The sequence below is a fragment of the Mastigoproctus giganteus genome, unplaced genomic scaffold (genome assembly GCF_048544385.1).
Source record: "Mastigoproctus giganteus isolate SK-2022 unplaced genomic scaffold, ASM4854438v1 scaffold_15, whole genome shotgun sequence".
Taxonomy (NCBI): domain Eukaryota; kingdom Metazoa; phylum Arthropoda; class Arachnida; order Uropygi; family Thelyphonidae; genus Mastigoproctus; species Mastigoproctus giganteus.
In genome coordinates this window covers 1405568-1430775 of record NW_028328292.1, presented here as the reverse complement: position 1 = coordinate 1430775, position 25208 = coordinate 1405568, and the positions used below count along the sequence as shown (strand labels likewise).

At 38.8% G+C, this 25208-nt stretch overlaps 1 protein-coding gene across 1 annotated transcript in view; it reads right to left on the bottom strand.

Moving 5' to 3' along the window:
• The window catches only part of Sbp2 (SECIS-binding protein 2), a 303049-nt gene that overhangs the window by 25653 nt on the left and 252188 nt on the right, over window positions 1-25208 (bottom strand). Inside the window, exons 11-12 of the mRNA XM_090389376.1 lie at window positions 21720-21885; window positions 4855-4960 (exon numbers count right to left, since the gene is read on the bottom strand). Of these exons, the coding sequence (XP_090245502.1) occupies window positions 4855-4960; window positions 21720-21885 (272 nt within the window). The remainder of the gene's footprint in view (window positions 1-4854; window positions 4961-21719; window positions 21886-25208) is intronic.

Below are 25208 nucleotides of genomic sequence, written 5' to 3'. Positions count from 1 at the left end.
CATTTCACTACAGCAGAATGCACAATTAGAATCTGGGCTGGGATGTCTTGTATGAGAGATGTGGGGATAATTAGAGTTTATCTGTAGGTTGCCAGATTTAATCATTTTGTAACTGAGAGCTTTATTTATCTATTTACTGTTGATATAATAAAAGCTTTCTTGAAATCCTTTCTCTGTTGATGTGTCTCCACAGAAAATAAAACAGGTAAGGAGTGTTCTCCTCATGCATGTCTGGTTGATTCAGACTTGACCCTGCAATATCTCACATGATCCCTATGTTACTTCAGGCCAGTGATGAACCCACACAGGGGACAGAGAGGTCACAGCCCCCTGACACAATTGCTGCAGCACCTGTGTCAGAGGTACATCGAGCTTGCTGATGACCAAAATCAGGTAATGTAACATCTTTTTCAAAGTTTAATAATGCTCACACTGCATTTAACGGCTATTGAAATACAGCAAAACTAAATCTTGATGAGAAAAGAAGTAGAGCAAAAAACAGTGTGAAAGCATTCTGAGAAGTGCATGAAAGGCAAGCATAAAGGAGTTCTGATCTTTAGTTGTCTACTGTGCATTGCAGCAAATCTTTTTTGGTTGGGTTGCACACAATGCAGTCGAGGCAAGTTTTTGTGAAATTGTTTTTTGGGAGCTGCTAAGCGTAATTTTCTTTATTGCTTAAAAATATTTTCTTGTTAACTTTTGTTTAAAATCAGTAGTGGTTATTATTTGTATTTAGCTGATTAATTGTGATATTTGTATTTGTATATCTGATATTTGTATTTAGCTCATAAATTTATTTACTTGGTCTTCAAAGTTGCTTAGAAAAATCTGAAGTAGACTTCTTCCACCACTGTTGCAGTATTCATATAGGAAACATACAGGGCTACTCGGGTGGTTTTCAAATGTAGTTTTAGGGGAGTGTAAACAGTATCAGAAGTATTTCTTATTAGGTCCATACAATACAGACTTATTGCGATACAGATGTGCCTTTATAACATAACTGTATCACAAGTGTAGTTTGTACTGCCTTCAAATACATGGGATTAACGTAGTGTTATTATTTTCATATCTCTTGGTTTTAATTTTATTTTAAAATTAAATTAAAATCATGCCTTAGACTACAGTAGCAAAGCAACAGGATCAAAGTAGCAGGAATGCTTTGATTCAGGATAAAAATCCTCAGGAGAGTTCTCCAGTGAATCAAGACTATATTATATGCATTACATCTTTGTGAAGCTACTTTTAGCAGGACATGATACAACCATGGATGGGGATGCCTTTGTGTGCATTTGTTGCAAAGAGCATAAGGATGCAAAGCACAAATTCAGCACTCTTGACTTGAAGAATAGGATTGATGCTTTCAAATAATTACAAGAGGAACCCATCAAGCTTCTCAGTCCAGTGCTTGAGCCATGATCCAATATCAGGCAACACAATAACATCCTCCATAATAGAGATTCTTGGTCCCACAGGAAGCAAATATAATTGGTATCTCAACTGTCAAGGGATTGTTGTTTGTTATTGGGAGCATTAGCAACTAAGGCCATATTGCTGGGGGATATGCGGTGGTCATTCCCGACCTTTCCACATCCTCCATATTTGGTGGTGACGGGCTCGAACCCTGGTCTAATCAAGAAGCGTGTGCTATGCACTGTTGCTCCTTCCCACCTGGCTACGGAGGCGCCTACTGTCAAGGGAAACAGGAAATGCATTGTGCAAAAAGAACTCGTGGAACAGGACCAGGGTATTAGCATTAGTAAAGGTATATGATGCAAGAAAACAAGCTTATACAGCATCAGCCAAAAAAAAAAAAAAAAAACGTTCTCATTTCACCCATCCACTTGCTTCAAATGTTTGTCTAGTTCTGCCTTGAATCTATTTAAGCTAACAACTTCTACAATGACAGATGGAAGTTTGTTCCAACAATCAACCTCCCAGTGGCTAAAGGCAAACTTTCGTACATCTATCCTACAACTGTCTTTCCTCAATTTGAATTTATGCCCTCTTGGGCAATTATTCTGAGCAAGAAGAAGAATCCCATCAGATCACCTCGCAGGTGCCTAGTCTCCAGACTCTGTAATTTGCAAAACTTAAGCCTTTCTTCATAAGAGCAACCCTCACTAATCTTATTGCTCTTCTCTGTACTCGTTCCAGCAACCATTAAGTTTCCTTAATGGGATTGCAGTCTGGGAGAAGAATGGAGATCTTCCACTCTATGAGATGGAAGCTCCATTCTCCTATCTATATCTTTGTCCAGAATAACATTTCATATTTACTGAGTTCAGCAAATACCAATAAATATCAAAATTCATAAACTTACATGGCAACTATTTCTAATATGTACAGCTGTATCTAATTTTATTCAAGAATTATTCTGTAATGATTTTCAAAACCCTCAGTTTTTTCTATATCAAATGCAAGGTTGGTTGATTGATTGTTGGAACAAACTTCCATCTGTTGTTGTGGAAGTGGATAGATTGAATAAATTCAAGAAAGAACTAGAAAAACTGTTGGAGGGAATGGACAGGTGATGTGGGGAGTATATGTTTTTTTTTTTTTTTTGCTGATACTTTATAAGCCTGCTTTCTTGCATTATTTGCCATTAGTAATACTAGATAGAGTATTCTTTCTCCCAGTACTTTCCTAATGTTAGCATTAGCATTGGCACATGATGCAAGAAAGCAAGCTTATATAGCATCAGCCAAAAAAAAAAAAAAAAAAAATCTTATTTCACCCATCCCCTCGCTCCAAATGTTTGTCAAGTTCTGCCTTCACATGTCTGCCCGGTGGCCTAAAGTTGATGATTTTGTAGGGTAGCTATCATCTTTTAAGAGCATAAAAGGTAATAGTGTTGTACTAACAATATTAAAAGTAGAAGATCTGAAGATTTAATTAAAAAATACAGGGCAATGTTGAAAAAAAAAAAAGCTGTGAGTTTGAATTGATATTGAATGCATCTGTAACACTACCCAGACATGATAGGAAGGAGTACACGATGAGTGCCTTGTCAATAATTCAGCCTTGAAAAGACTGTGCAAAGCTCACAATGCAGAATTTTTCCCAGCATGGCCTGTGTCTTTAAGTTTCCTATTTTTACAGGGGTGGGATAAACTTAAATAGAAGAGGTGCAAAATTATTTTGCACCTATTCTATTTAGGAAGAGATGCTATTGAAGCAGTGCTAGTTGGGGCAGAAAACTGCTAGCTAGGGAGGATACACAGATTAATAGATTAATCTTACACCTCTGCCTGCAGCAGAGATGTAAGTGATTCTTGCAATGCTTCTATTGGAACATGTTGTGGCCTGGAAAACAAGGTATCAGGGATTTCAAGGACTGCTGGGGGAGGGGGGTCCTTATGGAACAAGCAAATACATGGGCTGTGTTAGGGTTACTAAGAGTAAAAACAGATGCATTTATAATTGTGAACAGTGATGAAAGAAGCATAATAAATAAATTTGACAAATTTGAAGTACTGGTCAAGTCATCAAATGCAAACAGTTTTCGTCAGATAGTTTTTTTGGAAGTTGCTAAGTAGAATTTTCCTTATTGCTTAAAACTTTTCTTGTTAACTTTTGTTTAAAATTAGTAGTGGTCATTATTTTTGTTTAGTTGTTTAAGCTGGTGAATTTGTTATTTACATGGTCTTCAAAGTTGCTTAGAAAAATCTGAAGTTGACTTCTCCAGCCACTGTTGTAGTATTCATTACTCAAGGAAGTTGAATTTGAATATGGAATGCATAGTGTATAATACAGAGAGGATGGGGGGGGGTGCACTTTTAGTTAAAAAAAGCACATAAATGTAACACAGTCTATCCAGTTGACATGGGTGGCCAGCACAATACTGAGTCAGTTTAATGTGACATAAGCACTGGGAAAACAAAAATGAGAGGAATGTATTATATTATGCCTAATTATTTTATGGCCTAATGACTATGATGAGTATAACAGACAAACAGAGTGGGCCAGAAAATCAGAATGTCTTATAATGGGGGACTAACTTTCCAGATATTGAATGGACAGTGTGATTGGTCACTCACACAGCAGCAAGACTTTTGTAGATTTATCAGATGAATGTTTTCTACAGCAGCATGTTAGACAGGCAACAAGAGAAAATAATACTCTTGATCTGATTATTAGCAGCAACCATTCATGCATTAAGATTTGGCAGTGATCATAGGGTATTGATATGGGATTATACCAACTAAGAGATACTGTTCAAGGCTTAGATGTAAATGGATGTCAGATTTACTGATGAGCCTTGTGGCAGAGAAGAAGGATGCAGGGTATACATATAAATTACCAGGTGACACAAAAACCTACAGTAGACAAACTAGTTTAGGGCATTCGTTAAAAATAAACAGCAATATTCTTCTTCTTAGGGAGCAGTGTTATTTATTGATAGTGTAAGTCTGGTATCTTCTTCACAATATGAGATGTTTGATGCATTCGTAGCAAACTTAGTTTGATCTTTTAATATAGAGGAAATTATGCTTTTGCACTAGATTCCATTGTGAATTTGAAAAACACAGTGGAATCTAGTGAATATAAATCTGAATTTGAAAATAAGCTATTAAGAATCTTAAAAAAATAGTAAGCATTCAAAAAATTGCAAAAAAGACATATTTTCTCTAAATTTTATAGAAAAACTGCAAAGGCTGCTTTTTATATTATGTGGGCCTGTATGCCCACTTCTGAAAGTTTTTTTTGTGTGCTTTTTGTTTCTGCATAGTCTGTATGTTGTCCATTCAATTGTCAGCACTGCGAAAAATGCTAGAACTTTTCAGCCTACAAAATGACATAGTTTAATTATAACCAGCTATATATATATAAACATGTATGTGTAATATTAGTTACCTTAACTGGATCTTTTTGATGCATTCTGTCTTGGAATCTGATCAGCTCCTTTAACAAATGACTAACTAATGAATCTAGCTCTTCACTTAACAGATGATTACAATATCTATTGAAAATAGAAGAGGTGTTCATTATCCAAAAGGAATCGACTTTCATAGTTCACTGCAATGAAGAAAACTTTTTTTCTAAAAAAAAAAAATAATGATACTATATATAATACAGGGCAAGAGATGCTACGAAACTTTTAACAATATACTCGTATGAATTTCATCAGTGAAAATGTTTTCTTAGAATAAAAAATATTTATTTTATTCAATCACAAATTTAATATACAGGGTGTTTCAGTTAAACGTTTCAGAACTTCTAAGAGGGGTAGGGTACATCCTGACAACTCGAAATCATATAGCAATGTGGGGTCGGAAATGCTTTCCTGAAGCGGTGTTATACACAGAAGCACCATAAAGAAAAGAGACCGTAAGTGAGAAATCGTTTTAATAATACATGAAAAGAAGCAAAAGGTACATGGATTAAAGTAAGTGTTCGAAGTTTCTTCCACGGGCTACAATGCACGCCTCACATCTCCGACGCATGGACATCCGAACATTCTGGAATACTCCAGGCAGCGTGTCCAGACACAGCAACCGGAGGATTATGCACCTCGTATTGCTTTCGCACAGTGGTACCTTGGAAAATGTGCTACAAATCCCCTTTTTCCTGCTGAAGTGTTGTTTTCCGATGAGGCATCCTTCACAAGGGAAGGAATTTTCAACACGCATAACGACCATATCTGGGCGGTCGAGAACCCGCATGCAATACGACGTCGTGCAGCACAGATTCGATTTTCGGTCAATGTATGGGCCGGTATTATGGGAGATCACCTCATCGGACCTTACCTGTTACCCTGTCGTCTAACCGGACCTATCTACTTGATCTTTCTGCAGCAAGTATTGCCACAACTTTTGAGAGATGAACAGATTTCTGCATCGACGCAACAGACAATGTGGTTCCAACACGATGGAGCCCCTGCCCATTATAGCGGAGATGTTCGTAACTACCTGGATGTCACATTTGGTCAACAGTGGATCGGACATGGTTGTCCCGTGCGTTGGCCTGCTCGGTCACCTGACCTATCATGTCTTGATTTTTATTTCTGGGGTCATATGAAATCGCTAGTTTATGACACCCCTGTTGACAATGCTGAGGAGCTGGTTGCAAGAATCGCAGTAGCTGCCGAAGAAATTCGAAATTCGCCTGGAGTATTCCAGAATGTTCGGTTGTCCATGCGTCGGAGATGTGAGGCGTGCATTGTAGCCCGTGGAAGAAACTTCGAACACTTACTTTAATCCATGTACCTTTTGCTTCTTTTCATGTATTATTAAAACGATTTCTCACTTACGGTCTCTTTTCTTTATGGTGCTTCTGTGTACAACACTGCTTCAGGAAAGCATTTCCGACCCCACATTGCTATATGATTTCGAGTTGTCAGGATGTACCCTACCCCTCTTAGAAGTTCTGAAACGTTTAACTGAAACACCCTGTATATACCTGTGCTATATACATTGCTCAGTGTGAAATTCATCCATTAGATTTAGCTCTAAGTTCATAGAATTCAGACTGCTTTGATCAAACCACAATCTAAAAACTACATCAATTTAGAAGTCAAAAAGTTTTATACATCAATTTAGAAGTCTAAAAGTACCATGTACATATAATACAAAACTAAATAAGCAACGACAAACAGCTGCAACACAATGCTAACATCCGCAAGCATGCGAGGATAAAGTGAACCCATCGGTTCAAGTAGTGCCCTGAAAACTACGAATGATATTCACATTTTTAAGATACGTCAAGAAAACTTTATATATATTTTCATCGGCAAAAAGCCTTTTCATTTCATGGGGAGAGGAAACCCCTAACCGGCTAAAAAGCCTTCACCTTGGTATGTCATACCAGTGACATTGAAAAATTACATGCTGACTATCCTCAGCCTGCCCGCAATGACAGCGATCACTGTCTGCGAGGCCTAGTTGATGTAGTCGCAACCGAAGTCCATGTCCAGTAACAACCATAGCTTGAAAGACTCCAAGCTTAGGCCACCTCTGTATCTGTTCGAACTTCGAAACGTCAAGCAATAGTTCAAACATCACTCTGCCCTTTGAGGATGTCGCCCAATTGCTCTTGCCAGAGCTGATGGACCTCTTGCAATATACGCTTGCCCTCTTCCTTCCAGTCGGGTCTGCCGTAAGTTCTTCCTGGATCAGGGCAACAATGGACACCCATCAACTCCGTGGGTAAGTTATTCTTGGTTCAGTATCTTAGGAGTCGCTCGAGAACTACTAAGTCAACTGGCACTGCACCAGCGATGATCTGTACGGCTTCTGTGGAGACAGTGCGGCAGGCTCTGGTCACGCAAAGCAGCGCGAATCGCTGAGCCGCCATCAAGTGTCGCTTCACGACACACCTGTCAATTGCCTGACACCAGGCTCCACAGGCATAGGTAATAATGAGAACAAAGAGGCACTTATACAGGATGTCTAAGTTCCATCCTTTGATACCCCAGTCAGCTCGGGTTATTCTCCTCAGTTTCCCATACAGCTTTTTAATCTTATCCCTCAAGAACTTCGCATGAGGAATAAAACTCAGTCTCTGATCGAGATTGACTCCCAGATACTTGATCACTGGAGCAAAACCTAAGGAGAGCCCACCAAGGCTTACCGTGGGATGTCCGTTCGGACTAAGAAGTCCTTTAAGCATCATGCTCTGCGACTTCGTCGGCAATATCATTAGCTTCTGAACTGAGGCCCAAGTCTGTATCTTGCTCAAACCCAACTGGCTTTTTGTTCCAGTTCTAATCGGGCATTACCACACACCAGTACGGCAACATCATCTGCGTAAGCTACGATCTCCACACCATTCCAGACTTGGTTTAATAACTCGTCCAAGACAAAGTTCCACATGAAAGGACCAATGATGGACCCCTGTGGAACCCCTCTGGAGACCGTGTGACAAACTTTCTCGAAGCAGTTATAAACCACCACTCTCCGATCATGAAAGTAGCTACGCAAGAGACGGTAGATATCACTCGGACAGTCCACAAGCCTCAATCGGCATAGGCGGTCAAAAGCCCCCTTGAAATCAAGGAAAATGCCCAGGACGTACTTGCTCTCAGAGCAACGAATCAGTGACAGAAGTTTCACCACAGCGTCCTCAGTTGATTGGCCCTGTCTGAAGCCAAACTGCCGGTCTGACTCCTGGTGTTTGTCTCTGTACACTTTATTTAAGCAATTTATTATGAGCCTTTCAAACGTCTTTCCAAGAACAGATAAGCAATGGGCCTGTAAGAAGACGGGGTCAGTCCTCTCACGATCGTCTCCCTTCAGGAGAACAATGAGTCTAGCTTCTTTCCAACTCTGTGGAAAGGTGCTCTCTTCAAGGCATTGGTTGTAAAGCGACAGCAATAAGTCAGGACATTGCTGGAAAAATTCCTTCAAGACCTCCGTTGAAATATTATCACTGCCAGGAGCCCTGTGATTTCTCATGCGCATAATGGCCCACTCAAGTTCAGCTAGGGTAAACATCTTGCTGGATGTGCCAGAACTACCATCCTGGTTAGCTAAATGAATAGCAGTTTGCTCTGCCATTTCACCATTGACATCATCAATGAGGGAAAAGCATACAGAGAACCGTAAGCATCGTATCGTTCCAGGTCTGAGACTCGCTCAATCCCCCGAAAACCGAATGCTGAACCTGGTCAAGTCTAACCTTATCCATAACCCACCAGTACGGCAGTCTCCAATGATTCGAGTTGCCTCTGTCAGAGACAAAGTCCTGCCAAGCCTTCTGCTTGCAGTCGCAAATCACCTTGGTATAGTTTCTCTTTGCCGTAGTGTAACACTCCCAGTAGTCATCTAGGTTCGTAGACTGACCGTCTGGCTCACTGAAACTTTCTGCGAGTCTGGTTGACAAGGCACCTGAGTCTGTTTAACTCCCCGCACCACCAGGGAACAGACGTCGTTCTATTCTGTCCTCTCCTCATGGAAACAATACAAGCCTTCTGAAGAAGCTCAGTAATTAAGGAAACTCTTTGGGCCTCCAGGCTACGACTCCAACGCTGTCTCCAGGCTTCATTGGCAGTTACATTGGTTAAGACTGACTTAAACCTCCTCCAGTTAGCAGTGCTCACCACAAATCTATCCATGTCACAATTGACAGTTCTGCGTTCAAACGGACGGATCTCACATCGTAAGACCCGGTGATCACCAGTCGACGAATCGGCCTCCACGGACCACCCCGTGATTTCATTGACTAAATTACCAGTGCAAACCGTGATATCGATGTTAGACTTGCCTTGCAGTGTAGAGAAGGTACAAGGTTGGTTAGGGACATTTAGAATCTCGAGTCTATTCGCCAGTTTACAATCTTAGAAGAGTAGTCCTCTATAGTCGGAATTTGTACTACCCCAGCTTTTATGACTTGGCATTGGCATCTATGCCTATGAGAATTTTCTTTCCTGCTAATACAGCACATATTTCATCTATGTACTGCAGATAAACCTGTGGTTCTTCCCAATACCGGGCGTAAATACTAACCAAGTACACTCTGCCAAATGAGCCAATAATCCGCACAAATACAGTGCGTGGAGCACAGCTTCTGCAACTGGGTAACCACCAGATCTCTGTTGCAGATGACTATCGCGGCCTGACAACCCTGACCAGACTGAACAACCCTATAATCAAGGGGATATCCACGAACCTTATCATTCGCCATGTACAGCTCTTGTAAAAGGATACAGTCACATTTTTCTTTCTTGGAGCATTCGGCCAACTGTAGATCCACTGGATACGATCTCTGACCATTGATCTGTATTACGCTGAACCCTTCGGTAAAAGCTGTTACAGGTGTACTACCCATAACAACTTTACTCTTTATCTGTTCTAAATAACTTTTGTAGATGGGACAATCTCTACTGCGAGCAGAATGGTCAGAGGTGTTACCTCGCTTTTTACAGTTAAAACAAGTTGGCTTCTCGGCCTTCTTGGGATACTCCTTGAAAAAGTGGCCTTCTCCGGCACAATGACCACACACAGCCTTGAATTTACAGTTCCTCGCTAGGTGCCCAAAGGCGAGACACTTGAAACACTTCACTGTGAAGTAGATATCACGGACTTTGTAGGACAACCAGTGCAAGAACACTCTGCCCTTCTTGATCAAGATATTCCGCAAGTCTGTGGGAACCTCGATGATCCAGATCTTTGTGTCCTTGTTCGCGACCTTCGCCATGGACCGAATCAAAGTACTCTGCTGGAAATGAGCTTTACTAACACCACACGAACTGAAGTTCCGCTCGTACAACCCTGACAGGAAATCTTCTTTCTCGACATCGTCATCTACGTCGTAGATGATGAGGCGTTTACTGGGGACCTCGGTTTTCAAGCCTTTTGCTTTTATTGTCTCACAGTTTAGTACCCTTTGGGCGTCCTCTTTGCTGGCCACCTTTAGCACAACTCCGGTGTCCTTTATAGTTCTCATACGACGAGAACTATAAAGGACACCGGAGACGAACGTTTATGCTCTTCAGAACAGGCTTCACAGACTGCAAAATGATCTGTTTCACGGCCTCACTGGCCTTTAGAGTGTCTGAGTCAGACTTTATCAGAACGGCGTGTACTTCTGTCTTCTTAGGAGCTATGCTCTTCAAGCTCCACACAACAGTGTACGACGTGGGCGCACCGTTGACAGAGGACTGACTCTTCTTCAACATCGCCTTTAGTGACTGGTTCTCGGCATACACTTCGATAGCCTTGGCTTCCAGCTGGTCCCACATTAGCCGAATGGCGTACATGGCCGCTCTGTTGACTTTGTTCGAGTTGTTGAACATGTAGTCGTGGAGTCGCTGATGCACAACTTTCATGTCTTTGAAGTTTTCCTGTGAATCTTCCTCGTCATCGGAGGAGTCCTGTCTGAGCCATTTCACGGCAGTTCTCTGGGTTGACTAGACAACCGCTGAATCGTTAGATAAGTCACTATCCATGTAGACCTCAACAAGATCTCCAGGCAAATGGTCGAGCACTACTTGAGTCATTACTGGACCTGAGCCTCCAACGCTGCCGTCCGCAGTACCAGAAGCACAAGGATCAACAACTTCCATCGTCTCACCGTCCGATGTCTTCAAGCTTAGCTTGGTCCTTGGCTCACAGACATGGTCAGTTCTTTTAAGTAAGATACAGACTTTTGCAACAGTACTTTGAAAAAGTATACATAGTTATATATGGATATATAGTCTTAAGGAAACACAATGTTCGATTCCAAGAGAGTCCCGCACTGCACTGTTCACTTTTGACAGACAACAGTCCGTCGATCAAGGCCTACTTAACCGACCAGGAGTCCGCCGGTCGCCCACCCCGGACTGCGTGGAAGTGAGCCCAACCAGTCAGTAGTAGTCACTGCACAGTAATAAGAAGTCTCTTATTGGAAACACTAAGATCACTCTAATAAACGCTAGATCAAAGCAATAAGAACACTGTGTACCCAGACTGCCAAAATGGTACCGGGGCACCTTCTGTTAGCAGATAGATGGAAAACAGTGGAATGACTGATCATGGCCTTTAACAGAGGATGACCAGCAGTGTTTTTACAATGATGATCCAACAAAGCCTCCTACATATAGGAGTAGGCACCCAGTCAAGGTACCCATGCTCACAGCCAATAATCACCAATAACATATAAAGTTTGCATCTGAATAGTGCAAACTTTATGTTATTGGTGATTATCGGCTGTGAATTATTCCAATGAATTATTCCTACTATGACATATGGACAGTAGATGGCTAGTATGGTGACAAACTGCAGAAAGGAATCACTGTGATGTCCTGGTCCAACAGAAACAGGCAGGTGGCAGCAGTGTTTTGGTATGGGGATGTTTTTCTGAGAATCTCTTGGGAAACTTATGCCTCCTAGACCACTCTTAATTCCAAAAACTACTTATTCATAGTGGCTGATCAGATATACCCCTTCATGGTGAATTCCCTGATGGCACAGGTGAATGGATCACTGAACATAAAAGTGACTTTGCCTACCTCTGGGATTACATGGATTGACAGATCTAGTGTTCGAACCCTCCACTACAAGCTATTGCATATATACAAGATGCAATCCAGTACTGCATCCTTAGAGTTGTTGTTATTTGGTTTTTAGGAGCATTAGCAACTAAGGCCATATTGCTCCGGGGATATGAGGTGGTCATTCCCTGACCTTTCCGCATCCTTCGTATTTGGTGGTCACGAGCTCGAACCCCGGTCTAATCAAGAAGCGTGTGCTATGCACTGCCGCTCCTGTCCACCTGGCTATGGAGGTGCCCATCATTCTTAGAGTCCATGTATTCTATATACACATAAATATAGGGATACATGGACACATATATGTATGTACGCAGATTAGGTGACTCAAGGTACGTAAAGTGCTATGAGAGGTTTAAAGAGAGAAAGAAAGAAAGAAAGAAAGATAAAGCATATCAAGACTACAAACTGAGCATGAAAATAGAACTTTTTTGAACCAAGCAAACAGTAAGCTCAAGTAGGAACAAAAAGAAATAGGCTAGTAATTAAACAACAGAGGGTAAAAAGTAAGTGTGCCATGGACAAAAACAAAGAGAAGGCCCTAAAAAAATTATATATACATTATAATCCCAATTCTTCAATTTGATAAGGAGGGCTTTCACTGTTTCGTTGTTGGTGCAAGGAGAAAGAGGTAAGGTTGCATTGCATAACAAGAAAATAGGAACCGAACCTTACCTCATCTTATCACCATATGCAGATCCTCTTCTTAAACTCAATATGTCTTTATTGTATTTATTTACTTACATATCAAAATTCAGTTCTGAATTTGCAGATGTTGGTCTCTACAATAATACTTTCTATTTCTAGATATGGCACTAATCTTATAAATTTCTGTTATTCAGCTAAACCTACACAATTTATCAAAGTTTATTCAAAATTTTATTTTACTTCTGCCATTTTTCTAAGTACAGTGGTACCTCAGGTCATGAACGCCTCTAGTCATGAACAAATTGGCCCACGAACACAATTTCTGAACAAATTTTGACTCGACCCACGAAGAATGCCTCGGCACACGAACGCACAAACATGGCTTTGGCGCCATGTTTTTGGCTCGCGAACAGCATCAGTTGTACTCAGGTTTATGTGCTGTGAACATTGTTTGTCGTTGCGTTGTTCTTGATACAATTTTTTTTGCTTTTTGCATTAAATTAACCCTCATTATGGCTCCCAAGAAAGTGAAAAGTGTTAGTGAAAGTGGTGTAAAGAAGCCTAAGCATATTACAGTAGAAACGAAGAAGGAAATAATAACTAAACATGAGAATGGTGTTTGTGTTTCTGATCTCGCCAAGCAGTACAACATGGCTAAATCTACGATCTGTGCTATCTTAAAGAACAAAGATGCCCTAAAGATGGCTGATGTGGCTAAAGGAGTGACTATGTTAACAAAGCAAAGGTCTCAAGTGTTAGAAGAAGTAGAAAAATTATTGTTAGTTTGGATTAATGAAAAGCAGCTTGCTGGAGATAGTGTTAGCGAGGCCCTAATATGCGAGAGGGCTTTACTTTTGCACGGTGATTTAGTGGCAAAAATGCCGAATACAAGTGATGCTAGCGTTGACGAATTTAAAGCAAGTAGAGGCTGGTTCAAGAAGTTTCGTCGACGAACTGGAATTCAGTGTGTTGTCAGGCTTGGAGAGGCAGCTAGTTCAGACAAAAAAAGCAGCAGATGCCTATGTGGAGGAATTTGCAAACTTTATCAACTCTAAAGGTTACATACAGCATCAAGTTTTTAATTGCGATGAAATGGGACTTTTTTGGAAAAAAATGCCAAGAAGGACCTACATAACCCAAGAGGAAAAGTCACTGCCTGGCCACAAACCGATGAAGGACAAGCTTACACTTTTATTGAGCGCTAATGCAAGTGGGGATTGTAAGATTAAGCCTCTTTTACTTTATCACTCTGAAAATCCGCACGCTTTTAAATGCAATAAAGTGCTAAAGGGTAAACTTCCGGTATTGTGGAGAGCGAATAGCAAGGATTGGGTAACAAGATTACTTTTTATGGAGGTTGACTGAAGTTTTTATGCCAACTGTCAAGAAATACCCTGAGGAAAATAATTTGCTCCTTAAGTGTCTGCTGGTTATGGACAATGCTCCTGCCCATCCATCAAGTATGGAAGAAGACCTTGATGTTGAATACGACTTCATAAAAGTCAGATTTCTGCCTCCTAACACCACTCCTCTCATCCAGCCCATGGACCAACAAGTAATTTCCAACTTCAAGAAGTTATATACAAAGGCTCTTTTTTCCAGGTGTTTCCAAGTGACCGATACGGATTTGACCCTGCGTGATTTTTGGAAGGATCACTTCCATATCTTCCACTGCATAAACCTCATTGACAAGGCATGGAACAATGTCTCTAACTGCACGTTTCAATCTGCCTGGAGGAGACTTTGGCCAGGTTGTGTGCCTGATAGAGACTTCGAGGAGATAGATGTAACTCTAGTAAACGAGATTGTGACCATTGGCAAGAGTTTGGGCTTGGATGTCAACGAGGAGGATGTGGTGGAGCTGGTGGAGGACCACAGACAAGAACTCAACACAGAAGAACTTGTTGAGTTGCAACGTGAACAGATAGATGAAAGTTATGCAGGAGGAGCACTCAGGAGAAAAGGAGGAAGAGGTGGTACATGTTTCAAGTGCTGAGATCAAAGAAATTTGTAGCAAGTGGAGTGAAGTGCAGGTTTTCATTGAGAAGCATCACCCTAACAAAACTGTGACCAGCAGAGCAGTGGACATTTTAAATGACAATGTGATGTCCCATTTTAGGAAAATTATCCAACAAAGAAAAAGACAAATGTCTCTGGATCATTATCTTGTGAAAACACCAGCCACCAAGCCAGCTTGTTTGTTTGTTTGTTATTTGGATTTTAGGAGCATTAGCAACTAAGGCCATATTTCTCCGGGAATATGCGGTGGTCATTCCCTGACCTTTCCGCATCCTCCGTATTTGGTGGTGACGGGCTCGAATCCCGGTCTAATCAAGAAGCGTGAGCTACGAACTGCTGCTCCTTCCCACCTGGCTATGGAGGCGTGCCACCAGGCCAGCAATCAAACCACTTCCCAGGATACAAACAAGAGAAAAAACTCCAGAAATGCCCGACGTTATTATGGAATGGGACTCTCCTTCGAAGGAGTAGTCTTCCTCCTCCTCTACCATCTACCTGTGCCAGCAACTATCAACCACAAAGGTAAAGTTATACAGTATATTTTATATTATATATTTTTGCCATACATAAATCCATAAAAAAGTCAAAAAACAAACAATATGTTTCTTGGGCGAGCGAACGGATTAATTGGATTTGCATTAATTTCAATGGGAAAAATTGTTTCGGTTCGCGAATGGAGTCAAAGAACGAATTAAGTTCTGACCCGAGGTACCACTGTATATATCTTTTACAAAGAATGGCATTCATTTGTCATTGTACTCCTTAAATAGTGCATTCCTTTGTTTCAAGCTGTACATTATATTATTTTAGACATTCCTTTAGTTTTTACTATTAAATGATTTAGTACTTTACCTTTAAGATTACTTTTCCCTTGTTCACCAAGTCTGCACATTACATTCTAGTTTTATTTAGGCTTTATTGTATTTTCACCATATATCAAAATATGTCAATTATTGCTTGGAATTCATTGGTTTTGGCTTTCCTTTGTTTTAAATGGTGCATTCTTCTTTCAAAACATATATTCTGTGGTTTATGCTTTCCTTACTTTAAAAAGGTATTTACCTTTACCTTTGAGACTGCTCTCAATATTACTATGTAGGAGTAGAAGCAGGCCTGAGTTGTTATATCTCAGGCCGGATTCTACTCCTAGATTTTCTATTTGTTATTACTTATTCTTTTATTGTTATATGCCTTACTGAAATATCTAATAAAAACCTCATAAACAACCTTATAAATACCTTATACCTTACCGAAAGACCCCACATTATGGAATTCAGATGTATCAAGAGCATAATGGATGAGCAGTTATGCTCCTAGTATGTCTGAGTATTACTAGTAGACACAGTGCTTTTCTTTTTATGCATTTTTGATTTTGAGCTGTTCACACTGCATGAATGATTAGAGCAATTTGAGGATGATATATATAATATAATGAGTTTATTTAATGTGTTGTATGTGTATTTTGTTTTTAGGGCTTTCTCTTTGTTTAAACTCAGAGCATACTTACTTTTTTCCTTCAGTTTAACTGATTAGCATATCTCTTTTAGCTCCTCTTGAAGCTTACTGTATGATTTGTGCAGAGAAGTTCCACAAGGTATAGCAATAAAGTTCCCAGACTGGTGCTATTGTGGTCATGTTTCATAAATTTGAAAATAAGCAGAAGTGGTATGTTGTAGTTCAAAATTCGTCCAACGATGGTGGTACAGAGATTGTCCAGTAGGCTGACAGGTTACAAATAACAACCAGTTTCATTAGTAATGTTAACATTCTGTGTCACAATTTTGCAATGGAGCAACAAATGAATATAAAATTTTGCTTTACATAAGCAAAATTTTTTGCTTATGTAAAGCAAATGTATAGCTGTTCATGGTGTGAAACATTTGAATGGTATAAGCGGTTCAAATATGGACGTGAGGATGTTCACAATGACCCACTGCTGACCGGGCTAGCTGGATGGGTAAAGTGCCTACCTGGCAACCCCAAGGTCGTGGGTTCGAATCCGGCCTCGGGCTTGGATCAGAGTACAAAATGCAAAAAACCTTGGGAGGTGCAATATGGCCACAAAAGCCGATGCACCAACAACTAACAAAAAAAAAAAAAAAAAAAAAAAAAAAAAAGACCCAAGACATGGGCATCCGGAAAATTCTTGCAAAAGTCTGGGAAATTGTGCCAATAGATTGTCACGTGACCCTCAGAATGATAGCTAATGAATTGGATATAAATAAGGAGATGATTCGTAAAATTCTGTATGAAGATATCAGGAAAATGAAGATCTGTGAAAAAATTGTGCCATATAGCCTCACAGATGAGCAGAAGCAAACAAAGAATGTCATCATGGGCTGAACTGCAGAACATTGGTATACACCCAAGTCACTGCATTGCAGGTGTGGCCAAAGAACGGACTGATTGTCCCATCAAGTTCTGTGATTGACTGATTACTAGGAATGCACAATTTACCTCATTTTGCATTTCTGATTGTTTGAATGGATGCAAATTTGCTTCTGATTTTAGCAGGAAATGTGAAATTATCGTGCTGTTGTTTAGTCGTTGTCGTACTGTTCTGCTACTATTGGTTATTGTGTATTATTGTTATTCCATGTTCATGGTTTGAAAAAAGATGGATGTAAGACTGTAACTGAATGATGTATGAGTGTGAATCTAATAGCTTTGGAATACAAGCGTTTTCAGTGTAGATATTTGATGAAATGTACCAGCCGGAATGCAAGGACTAATGAGGTGAGTTTTTTGGTTTTCAAGTTTTTTCTTGATGATTTGATTTTTTTTGCAGTAATTGTGAGTTGCTAATATCAAGTTCTCTTTATATTAGCAGGGGTGTAAAAAAACCATTTCTGTTGACATGCATGAGCAATTCTCATTGTTAATGCTCATGAAATTTCTAGTAATGTATGGCCAAAAAAGGGGATGCAGCCCCCACACCTCCCAGAAAAAAAAAAGAAGCAGCATTTCTGTTGATGTGCATGAGCAATTCTCATTGTTAATTGAAATCGTCTAGTAATGTACAAGAATCAGTGGTTGTATGTGGTGTTCATTTTTGTTAGTCGTTTAAAAAAAATTGCCATTTTGCTGTTTCTTTTCTGTATTTCAGCTCCAACATATTGTGTTGTCACGTGACATCTCCCAGTAACATGCACGTGAGGAGGAGGAGAGGGGAAAGCAGTGAGTGGGAGATGCCTTCACTGACCCATCACTGTCTTCTTTCTCTCTTTCTTGCCAAAGTATGGGATTATACCTATGTTCTGCAATATAACCTCACCATGCAAAGACTTCATCCAGATTTGTCTAGACAACCCTAATTACCTCAACTGTATTGTCAGTAAAGATGAAGTTAGGTGTTTAAGTACAAACCAGAGACAAAACTGCAGAGCATACAGTTAACTTCAAAATCATCACTAAGGCCTGAAAAGTTTCATTTACAGAAGTCCAGAATCGAGATGACGGTGATCATGTTTTTCGACAAACAGAGTGTGATTCACAAGGAATTTGTACCTGAAAGGGAAGAGAGGCAATGCTTCATTCCACATACAAATGCTTCAAAGACTATTGAAGCACATTTTCTGGGTGAGGCTGCAATTTTGAAAGAAAGGCAGCTAGTTGTTGTCACATGACAATGCCTCCATCCAGCCTCCATCCAGCCTCCACTTGTCGCAAAGACATTTCTGATGAAACATGGCACTGTACAGATCAACCATCCACTGTACTCTTCCAATCTATCATCAGCAGACTTTTTCCTCTTTCACAAGTTGAAAACTACCCTCAAAGGGAAGAGATTTCAGGATGTTAAGGACATAAAGAAAAATGCACCTGCTGAGCTGAACATCACCTCTTTGGAAGCCTTCACTGACTCTTTTCAGAAACTTTTAGAACAATGTAATGAGTCCAATCTATTAGGTGGTGACTGCTTTGAATAAAAATAAAATGAGCTTTGTGTTCTTTTTATTGTACCAGTCCAGTGCCGCACCTTGTATTTATATGATCAGTTTGCACTCTTGATATACACTAGGTTTATTTCTCTCTTTCCATCTCCCTACATTTTACATATCTTGATTCTCTTATTCTGCATATGTATGTATTCCTATATTTCAGCTGATGGAATGTTTAATTGTTCTTTCAATGGCATTAATCGAGTCTGTTAACTTTACTTGCCTTCACTTTATTCTATTTTACATAACTTTACTTTCCTTCACTTTATTTCTCAACTAGTATAGCAAAACTAGATATTTACATGTTAAGTAGCAAAATATTTTTAGTAAATAAAAATTCTGAAACCTAATTGTATAAGAAAAACAGAAACCATAACATTCACCAGTAAATTATGTTCATTGCTGACAAGAGAGATAAAAACAGACTTCCAAACAGTTCTGACCAGAGAACAGTTAAAACAGGATAACACTGACATGGCAAAGTCAAAAAATATTATATAATAAAATGTGAATACTGATAAGGAAATAAAAGCATACAACCTGGCTTACCAAAATTTAGACAAACAAATTCAAAACATACAGGATGCTTGGGTTATTTTCAGGAAATCAGTGAAGGAACAACATAATAAAGTTGTGTACACATTGTGTTACATTTCTGGCAATACTGATTATCAAATAACAACCTCAGAGGTGAAAAACATCTATATTGTGCTCAAGAAATATGTGTGTGTGTGGGGGGGGACATGGAATTGGACCTGAAACCTTCCAAAAATCTTAAAATCTATACAAATAACATAAATGAGATAGTAAAATTTTGGTAAAATCTACTAGTAATCCCTAATGTATTGTAATGCAATTAAACACTATGCTATTGATATAATAATATATGAGTAGAATGAAAAGCAAAATGCACTAAAGTCAATTTTATCATATAAAAATTAGAATAGTGCTAGAGAATTATATAACAGTTATAGCTGATACAAGGTAGCTACATGTTCTATGGAAACTTCTATTATACTAAAGTTAACATAAAATAATTACAATAGTTACACATTAATTCCAATTACCTGCTTTCATAATTGGATTGCTTTCATAATTGCTTTCAATTGCATATATAAAATAATATATGCAATGTGAACCAACATCCATCAATATGCTAAAAAAAGCAATTAACATATTGCTAACTGCTATTTGGTTTTGTCTTATTAGAAACAGTTGTGTTAGAGCTACTGTTCTTATATAAGCTTCCAGTATTACATAGGTCTGTTGGAAAAAGCCGTATCTAGTGGTTTTATTAGGAATTGAAATATATATTTATTAATATGAATTATGAATCAGCAATCATATTGTATCCTTAAGGTTTAATAATTTTCATGTAAACTGACATTAAGGGACTTTTACTCTGATGAATAGCAAAACAAGTTAAACAGAAAATATAACAATAAAACATATTCTTAGCAGTTAGAGTCTGCCATTTAAACTACCTGTTGTGTGTGTGTAAATCAATGCTGTCTACAGATTTTGATAGTGACCAACATACAAATTTAACTTTAAAATCTATATGTAAATGCAATATCTGAATAACTCATCTGTACAGAATTACACTCTCAATTTAATGATAATGGTCACCATACTAAATAGAAATCATAATCCAAGCTAACATTATCTACACATCCAAGACATTTAACTTTATTCAATAATTGGTAGTATTGTACTACTGAAATAATATAATAATCAAAAAATAAAACTAAAGGATAAGTAAAATTACCATGGCAATATGTGGACAGTGTTTCTATGACTGCAAGGCACGTAGCACTGCACTAATATTTGCATGATTATGTCCTTTATAGTTACTATCCTTTAATCTTATTGATTTTTATTAACACCAAAACACCACCTGTTATGATAAAATTGAGCAAGAGATCGTCATCAACAGCATGGAGCTTGAGCTCTTGGCATGCTTCAAGACAGCAGCATCTTTTGTTCATCAGCTAAACAATGTTGAACAAACTCAAGCAGATCTTCCATTCGCCCAACTTCTGTCAGAATTGCATGAACTGTTTTTCCTGTTAATGTGAAGTTGTTTTTCTTCATTTCTTCATTCGAGTCATTCAACAATCAACCACAATCAGTGTTTGAACTTTTTTTTGACTGTACCTGAGGTGTGAAGCATTGTTGGATGTTCACAGCACTTGTAACCTTCCAGATCCTCACAGCCACCCCAAAATCTTGCAAACCAGTGAAAAACACACAATCCAGATAAAACATCATTACCATACACTTGTTTTACCAATTCACAGGTTTCAATCAACTTGAAACAAAATTTAATGTTCCCTCTTTGCCCCATCTCTTAACATGATGATAATGCTTTGAACTACACAACAGCTCTAACACAAATGACCTTGTAGAGGAAAGTAATCCTGTAGGTGAGATGCCATAACACATTGCATCATGGTCCTGCATGCTTTTACAGGCATGCAACAGGCTTGGTCCTAGAACTTAGTTGTCATATAACAGATTGTGCTTTAATGAGTTTTAGAAACTCACAACACAAACTATTATACAAAACAGAATTTACAAATAACATTATGAAATGTCCTGTATTTTTAAAAATGATCTCTCTTCTTTGCCATGACTGAATATAGCAGGGCACACTAATGAGGTTAAGTTTTTAATAAAGCAATTGCTGTTGTTCAAAAGAAAGACTAGTTGTTATTGTTATTTGTTTTTTTTTTTTAGGAGCATTAGCAACTAAGGCCATATTGCTCCGGGGATATGCGGTGGTCATTCCCTGACCTTTCCGCATCCTCCGTATTTGGTGGCTCACGGGCTCGAACCCAGGTCTAATCAAGAAGCATGTGCTATGCACTGCTGCTCCTGCCCGCTTGGCTATGGAGGCGCCAAAAAAAAAAAGACTAGTTAATTCACCTACTGACAGAATGACATTCCTATCTTATGTGAATATTTTTTGTTATTCAGAATTATTGATTCCATTCATTATGTCACACTTTGTGCAATATAACTATAAGGAACTCACAAAAAAAACCCAGAGAAATTTAAAGGTGATTTGCCTAAGTGTCATACAGTACATCCTTTGACAGGAAAAAATAACAGGCAGGACTACTAAAATTTCTTATACTTACTCCCTAAAGTTCCGTGTATGTAATATCATTTTGGCAGCATCGATTCTGCTTTTGGTGTCAAAATGTTGATGACTGGCTTGTAAACCAAACTGCACCTCCAACTCAGTGACTGCTTCATCTTCTTTTCCAGATTCATTACCATCTAAACTCTCATTGCTGTTGGAATCTAAATTTAACAACAAAAAGAGTTCAGTTAAATGCAATAAAAATCAGCTAATTAAATTATGCAAAAAAAATTTCAAAAAACCCACACTATATCAAACAGTAAAATACTCATATTACAAAAATCAATAGAATAATAGTACCAAAACCAGCAGATACAAGATTGTCTAAATCAAAAATGTATCTGAAAGAATAGAAACAAGCTAAGAAAAAAGATTAAAATGACCAGAGACACTACTGTTAAGTTGACTCTCACATTTTTCATATCTCAACATAAAAAAAAAAAAAAAAAAAAAATCACAGAAACTTGGAGTGTCATCAACCAATCCATTCACAAAAATTAAAAGAATATTACGGCCCATCTTAAAAAAAAAAAAAAAAAGGCATGAGAAAGCACTGTGTTTCATCAACAATGCATTCACCAAAATGGAAATTTCTTCTCATTTACCAAGGAAAATAAGACAGATATTCCTATGGGCCAATAGCAATAAGCCACATGAGATAGGATAAATACACATGAGAGAGAGAGAGAGAGAGAGAGAGAGAGAGAGAGAGAAAGAGGAGGTATTCTTATAGAAAGATGCTGCAGCTTCATAAGCTATAAAGGTTGGAAATCTATCTATATGGTATAAAAATTCAGTTTTAAGACTTTAAAATATCGTTAACGTCTTTCTTGAAGTGAAACAAAATATGTCATAGGTATTTGCATTAACATTAGTAGAGGCATAAGATGCAAGAAAGCAAGCTTATATAGCATCAGCCAAAAAAAAAAAAAAAAAACACTTCCCATTTCACCCATCCATTCACTCTAGTTGTTCTGCCTTGAACTTTATTTAAGCTGTTGACCTCCACTACAACAGATGGAATTTTGTCCCAACTATCAACCACCCGCTGGCTAAAGGCAAATTTCAGCACAACTATTCTACAATTGTCTTTGCTCAATTTGAATTAATGTCCCCTCAAGTAAGTAATCTGAGCAAGAGGAAGAGTCCCATCAGCATTGAGCTTGCTCAAACCATTCAAGGCCTTATACACTTCAATTAGATCACCTCACAGGTGCCTAGTCTCCAGATGCTGCAATTTGCAGAACTTAAGCCTTTCTTGGTAAGAGCAGTCCTTTGTTCCACTCACCAATCTTGTTGCACTTCTCTGTACACATTCCAGCAGCTCTACATCCTTCCTGAAATGAGGCCTCCAGACCTGTATACAGTACTCAAGGCATGGCCTGACCATTGCATTCTACAAAGGGATAATCACATACTTTTCCCTACTAGCAAAATACCTGTATATCATTGACAAAACCCCATGACCGGCTCTTGCAACCTGTCTGCACTGCTCAGAAAACTTCATATCTGACTGCACAATTACCCCCCGCCCCAGGTCCTTTACATTCTCCACTACCCTCAGTGTAGTACCACCCAATTGGTACATTACTCTGGGGTTACTGCTACCCAAACATAGTACTTTACATTGCTCAATGTTCAACTTCAGTTGCCACCTCTCAGCCCATCTGCTCAACCTTTAATAGATCCTGTTGCAGTAGTGTACTATCATTACTGTCATTAACAACCCTGCCAACCTTCATATCATCTGCAAACTTAGACATTAACCCTAATATACTTTCATCAATATCAGTGATAAACACAGAAAATAACAATGGGCCAACACCGAACTCTGGGGGATTCCACTAATAACATTAGTCGATGAAAAGCAGTGTCCACTGATTACCACTCTCGGTCTCCTCCCACTCAACTATCCTTTTATCCAGTGTAGCATAAATTGCCTTTAATGCCATACTGCTCCAATTTGTAGAGTAGTCTTCCACGTACAACAGTATCAAAAGCTTATCTAAAATCCAAGTATATGATATCAAAATTATTTTTTGCATCCAGTTCCTTTGTGAACACATCATAGTAGCCAATCAAATTTGTCAGACAAGACTTCCCCTTAACAAATGCATGCTGTGTTTGAACTATAACTGCAGTCTTGTCTAGATGATCCTGCATTGCTTCTTTAACCAGTGACGCCATTATTTTACCCGGAACAGAAGTTAAGCAAATAGGTCTGTAATTACTTGTGTCACTCTTTGACCCCACTTGGTGAATTGGGGACACATTTGCCCATCTCCAGTCCATGTGGACCTTCCCCCAAGTCCAAAGAAGCATTCATAATTATGGCTAAGGGTTTGCTTACTTTCTTTGCTTATTCCTTTAATATACCTTGATAGACCCCATCCACCCCAGGTGCCTTTCTTTTGTTTATCTTCAACAATTTCTGCACCACTTTGCTCTCAATTATTACAAAATCATTTAGCTTCCTGCCAGAGTTTGATAAGCTTCTGGCCTCCACTTGCCTACGGGCTTTCTTATGTGAGAATGTAGATACAAAATACTCATTCAGTTTGTCAGCTATCTCAGCAGGTTCATCAACAAATGAATTGTCTATGTTAAGTGGTCCAATATGATTCATCCCTTTCCTTCTAGAGTTTACATAAGTAACAAAGTCTTTACTGTTTGTATTTGCATCCTTTGCCAAAGACGTCTCGTAATCTGCCTTTACTTGCCTAACATCCTTTGTGACTTGATTACAGACTATCTTATATCTACCATAAGCATTTGTGTCTCCTGATAATTTATATGTATCCCATGCATTTTTCTTCTCTGCTATGAATCCCATTAGTTCATCTGACATCCATTTAGGCCTAAACCTTGAACAGTATTTCTTCGTTGGGATGAAAAGCCTAGTAGCTTCCAAGATTAATTCCTTGAATGTTTCAGATTTAGAATTTTCTGTTGGTAACATTATCAGTTGATCCCTCTGTATAGAATTTAAAAAATCTCTGAGCACATTGTAGTCACCTTTATGAAAGCAAAAACCCTTCCCTTTATCCCTTATGGTAGTTACATCTTTAAGTAAATCCAAAACTGTAATCACTGCCACCTAGTGGTTCCTTTATCTGCAGATTCTTAATGCATGAAGAATCACTGCTGATAATCAGATCTAGAGTATTAATCCCTCTGGTTGCCTCTTGAACATGCTGCTGTAGAAAACAATCATCCAATAAATCCACAAAAGTCATGCAATAGTGTGAGCGACCAACCCAAAAATTTCAGTGTCTATAGATGGGAAGTATAAATCCCCCATTATAAGACAATCTGATTTACTGGTCCATTCTATTTCTCTGTACAGTTGATCATTGTGCTCATCAGAGTCATTAGGCCTATAACACACTCCTGCTCTCAACTTGGTTTTCCCAGTGCTTAAAGTCACTCGAAAAATTGCACTGTCCACCCATGTCAACTGGATGCACTTCCTTAGATTTTATGT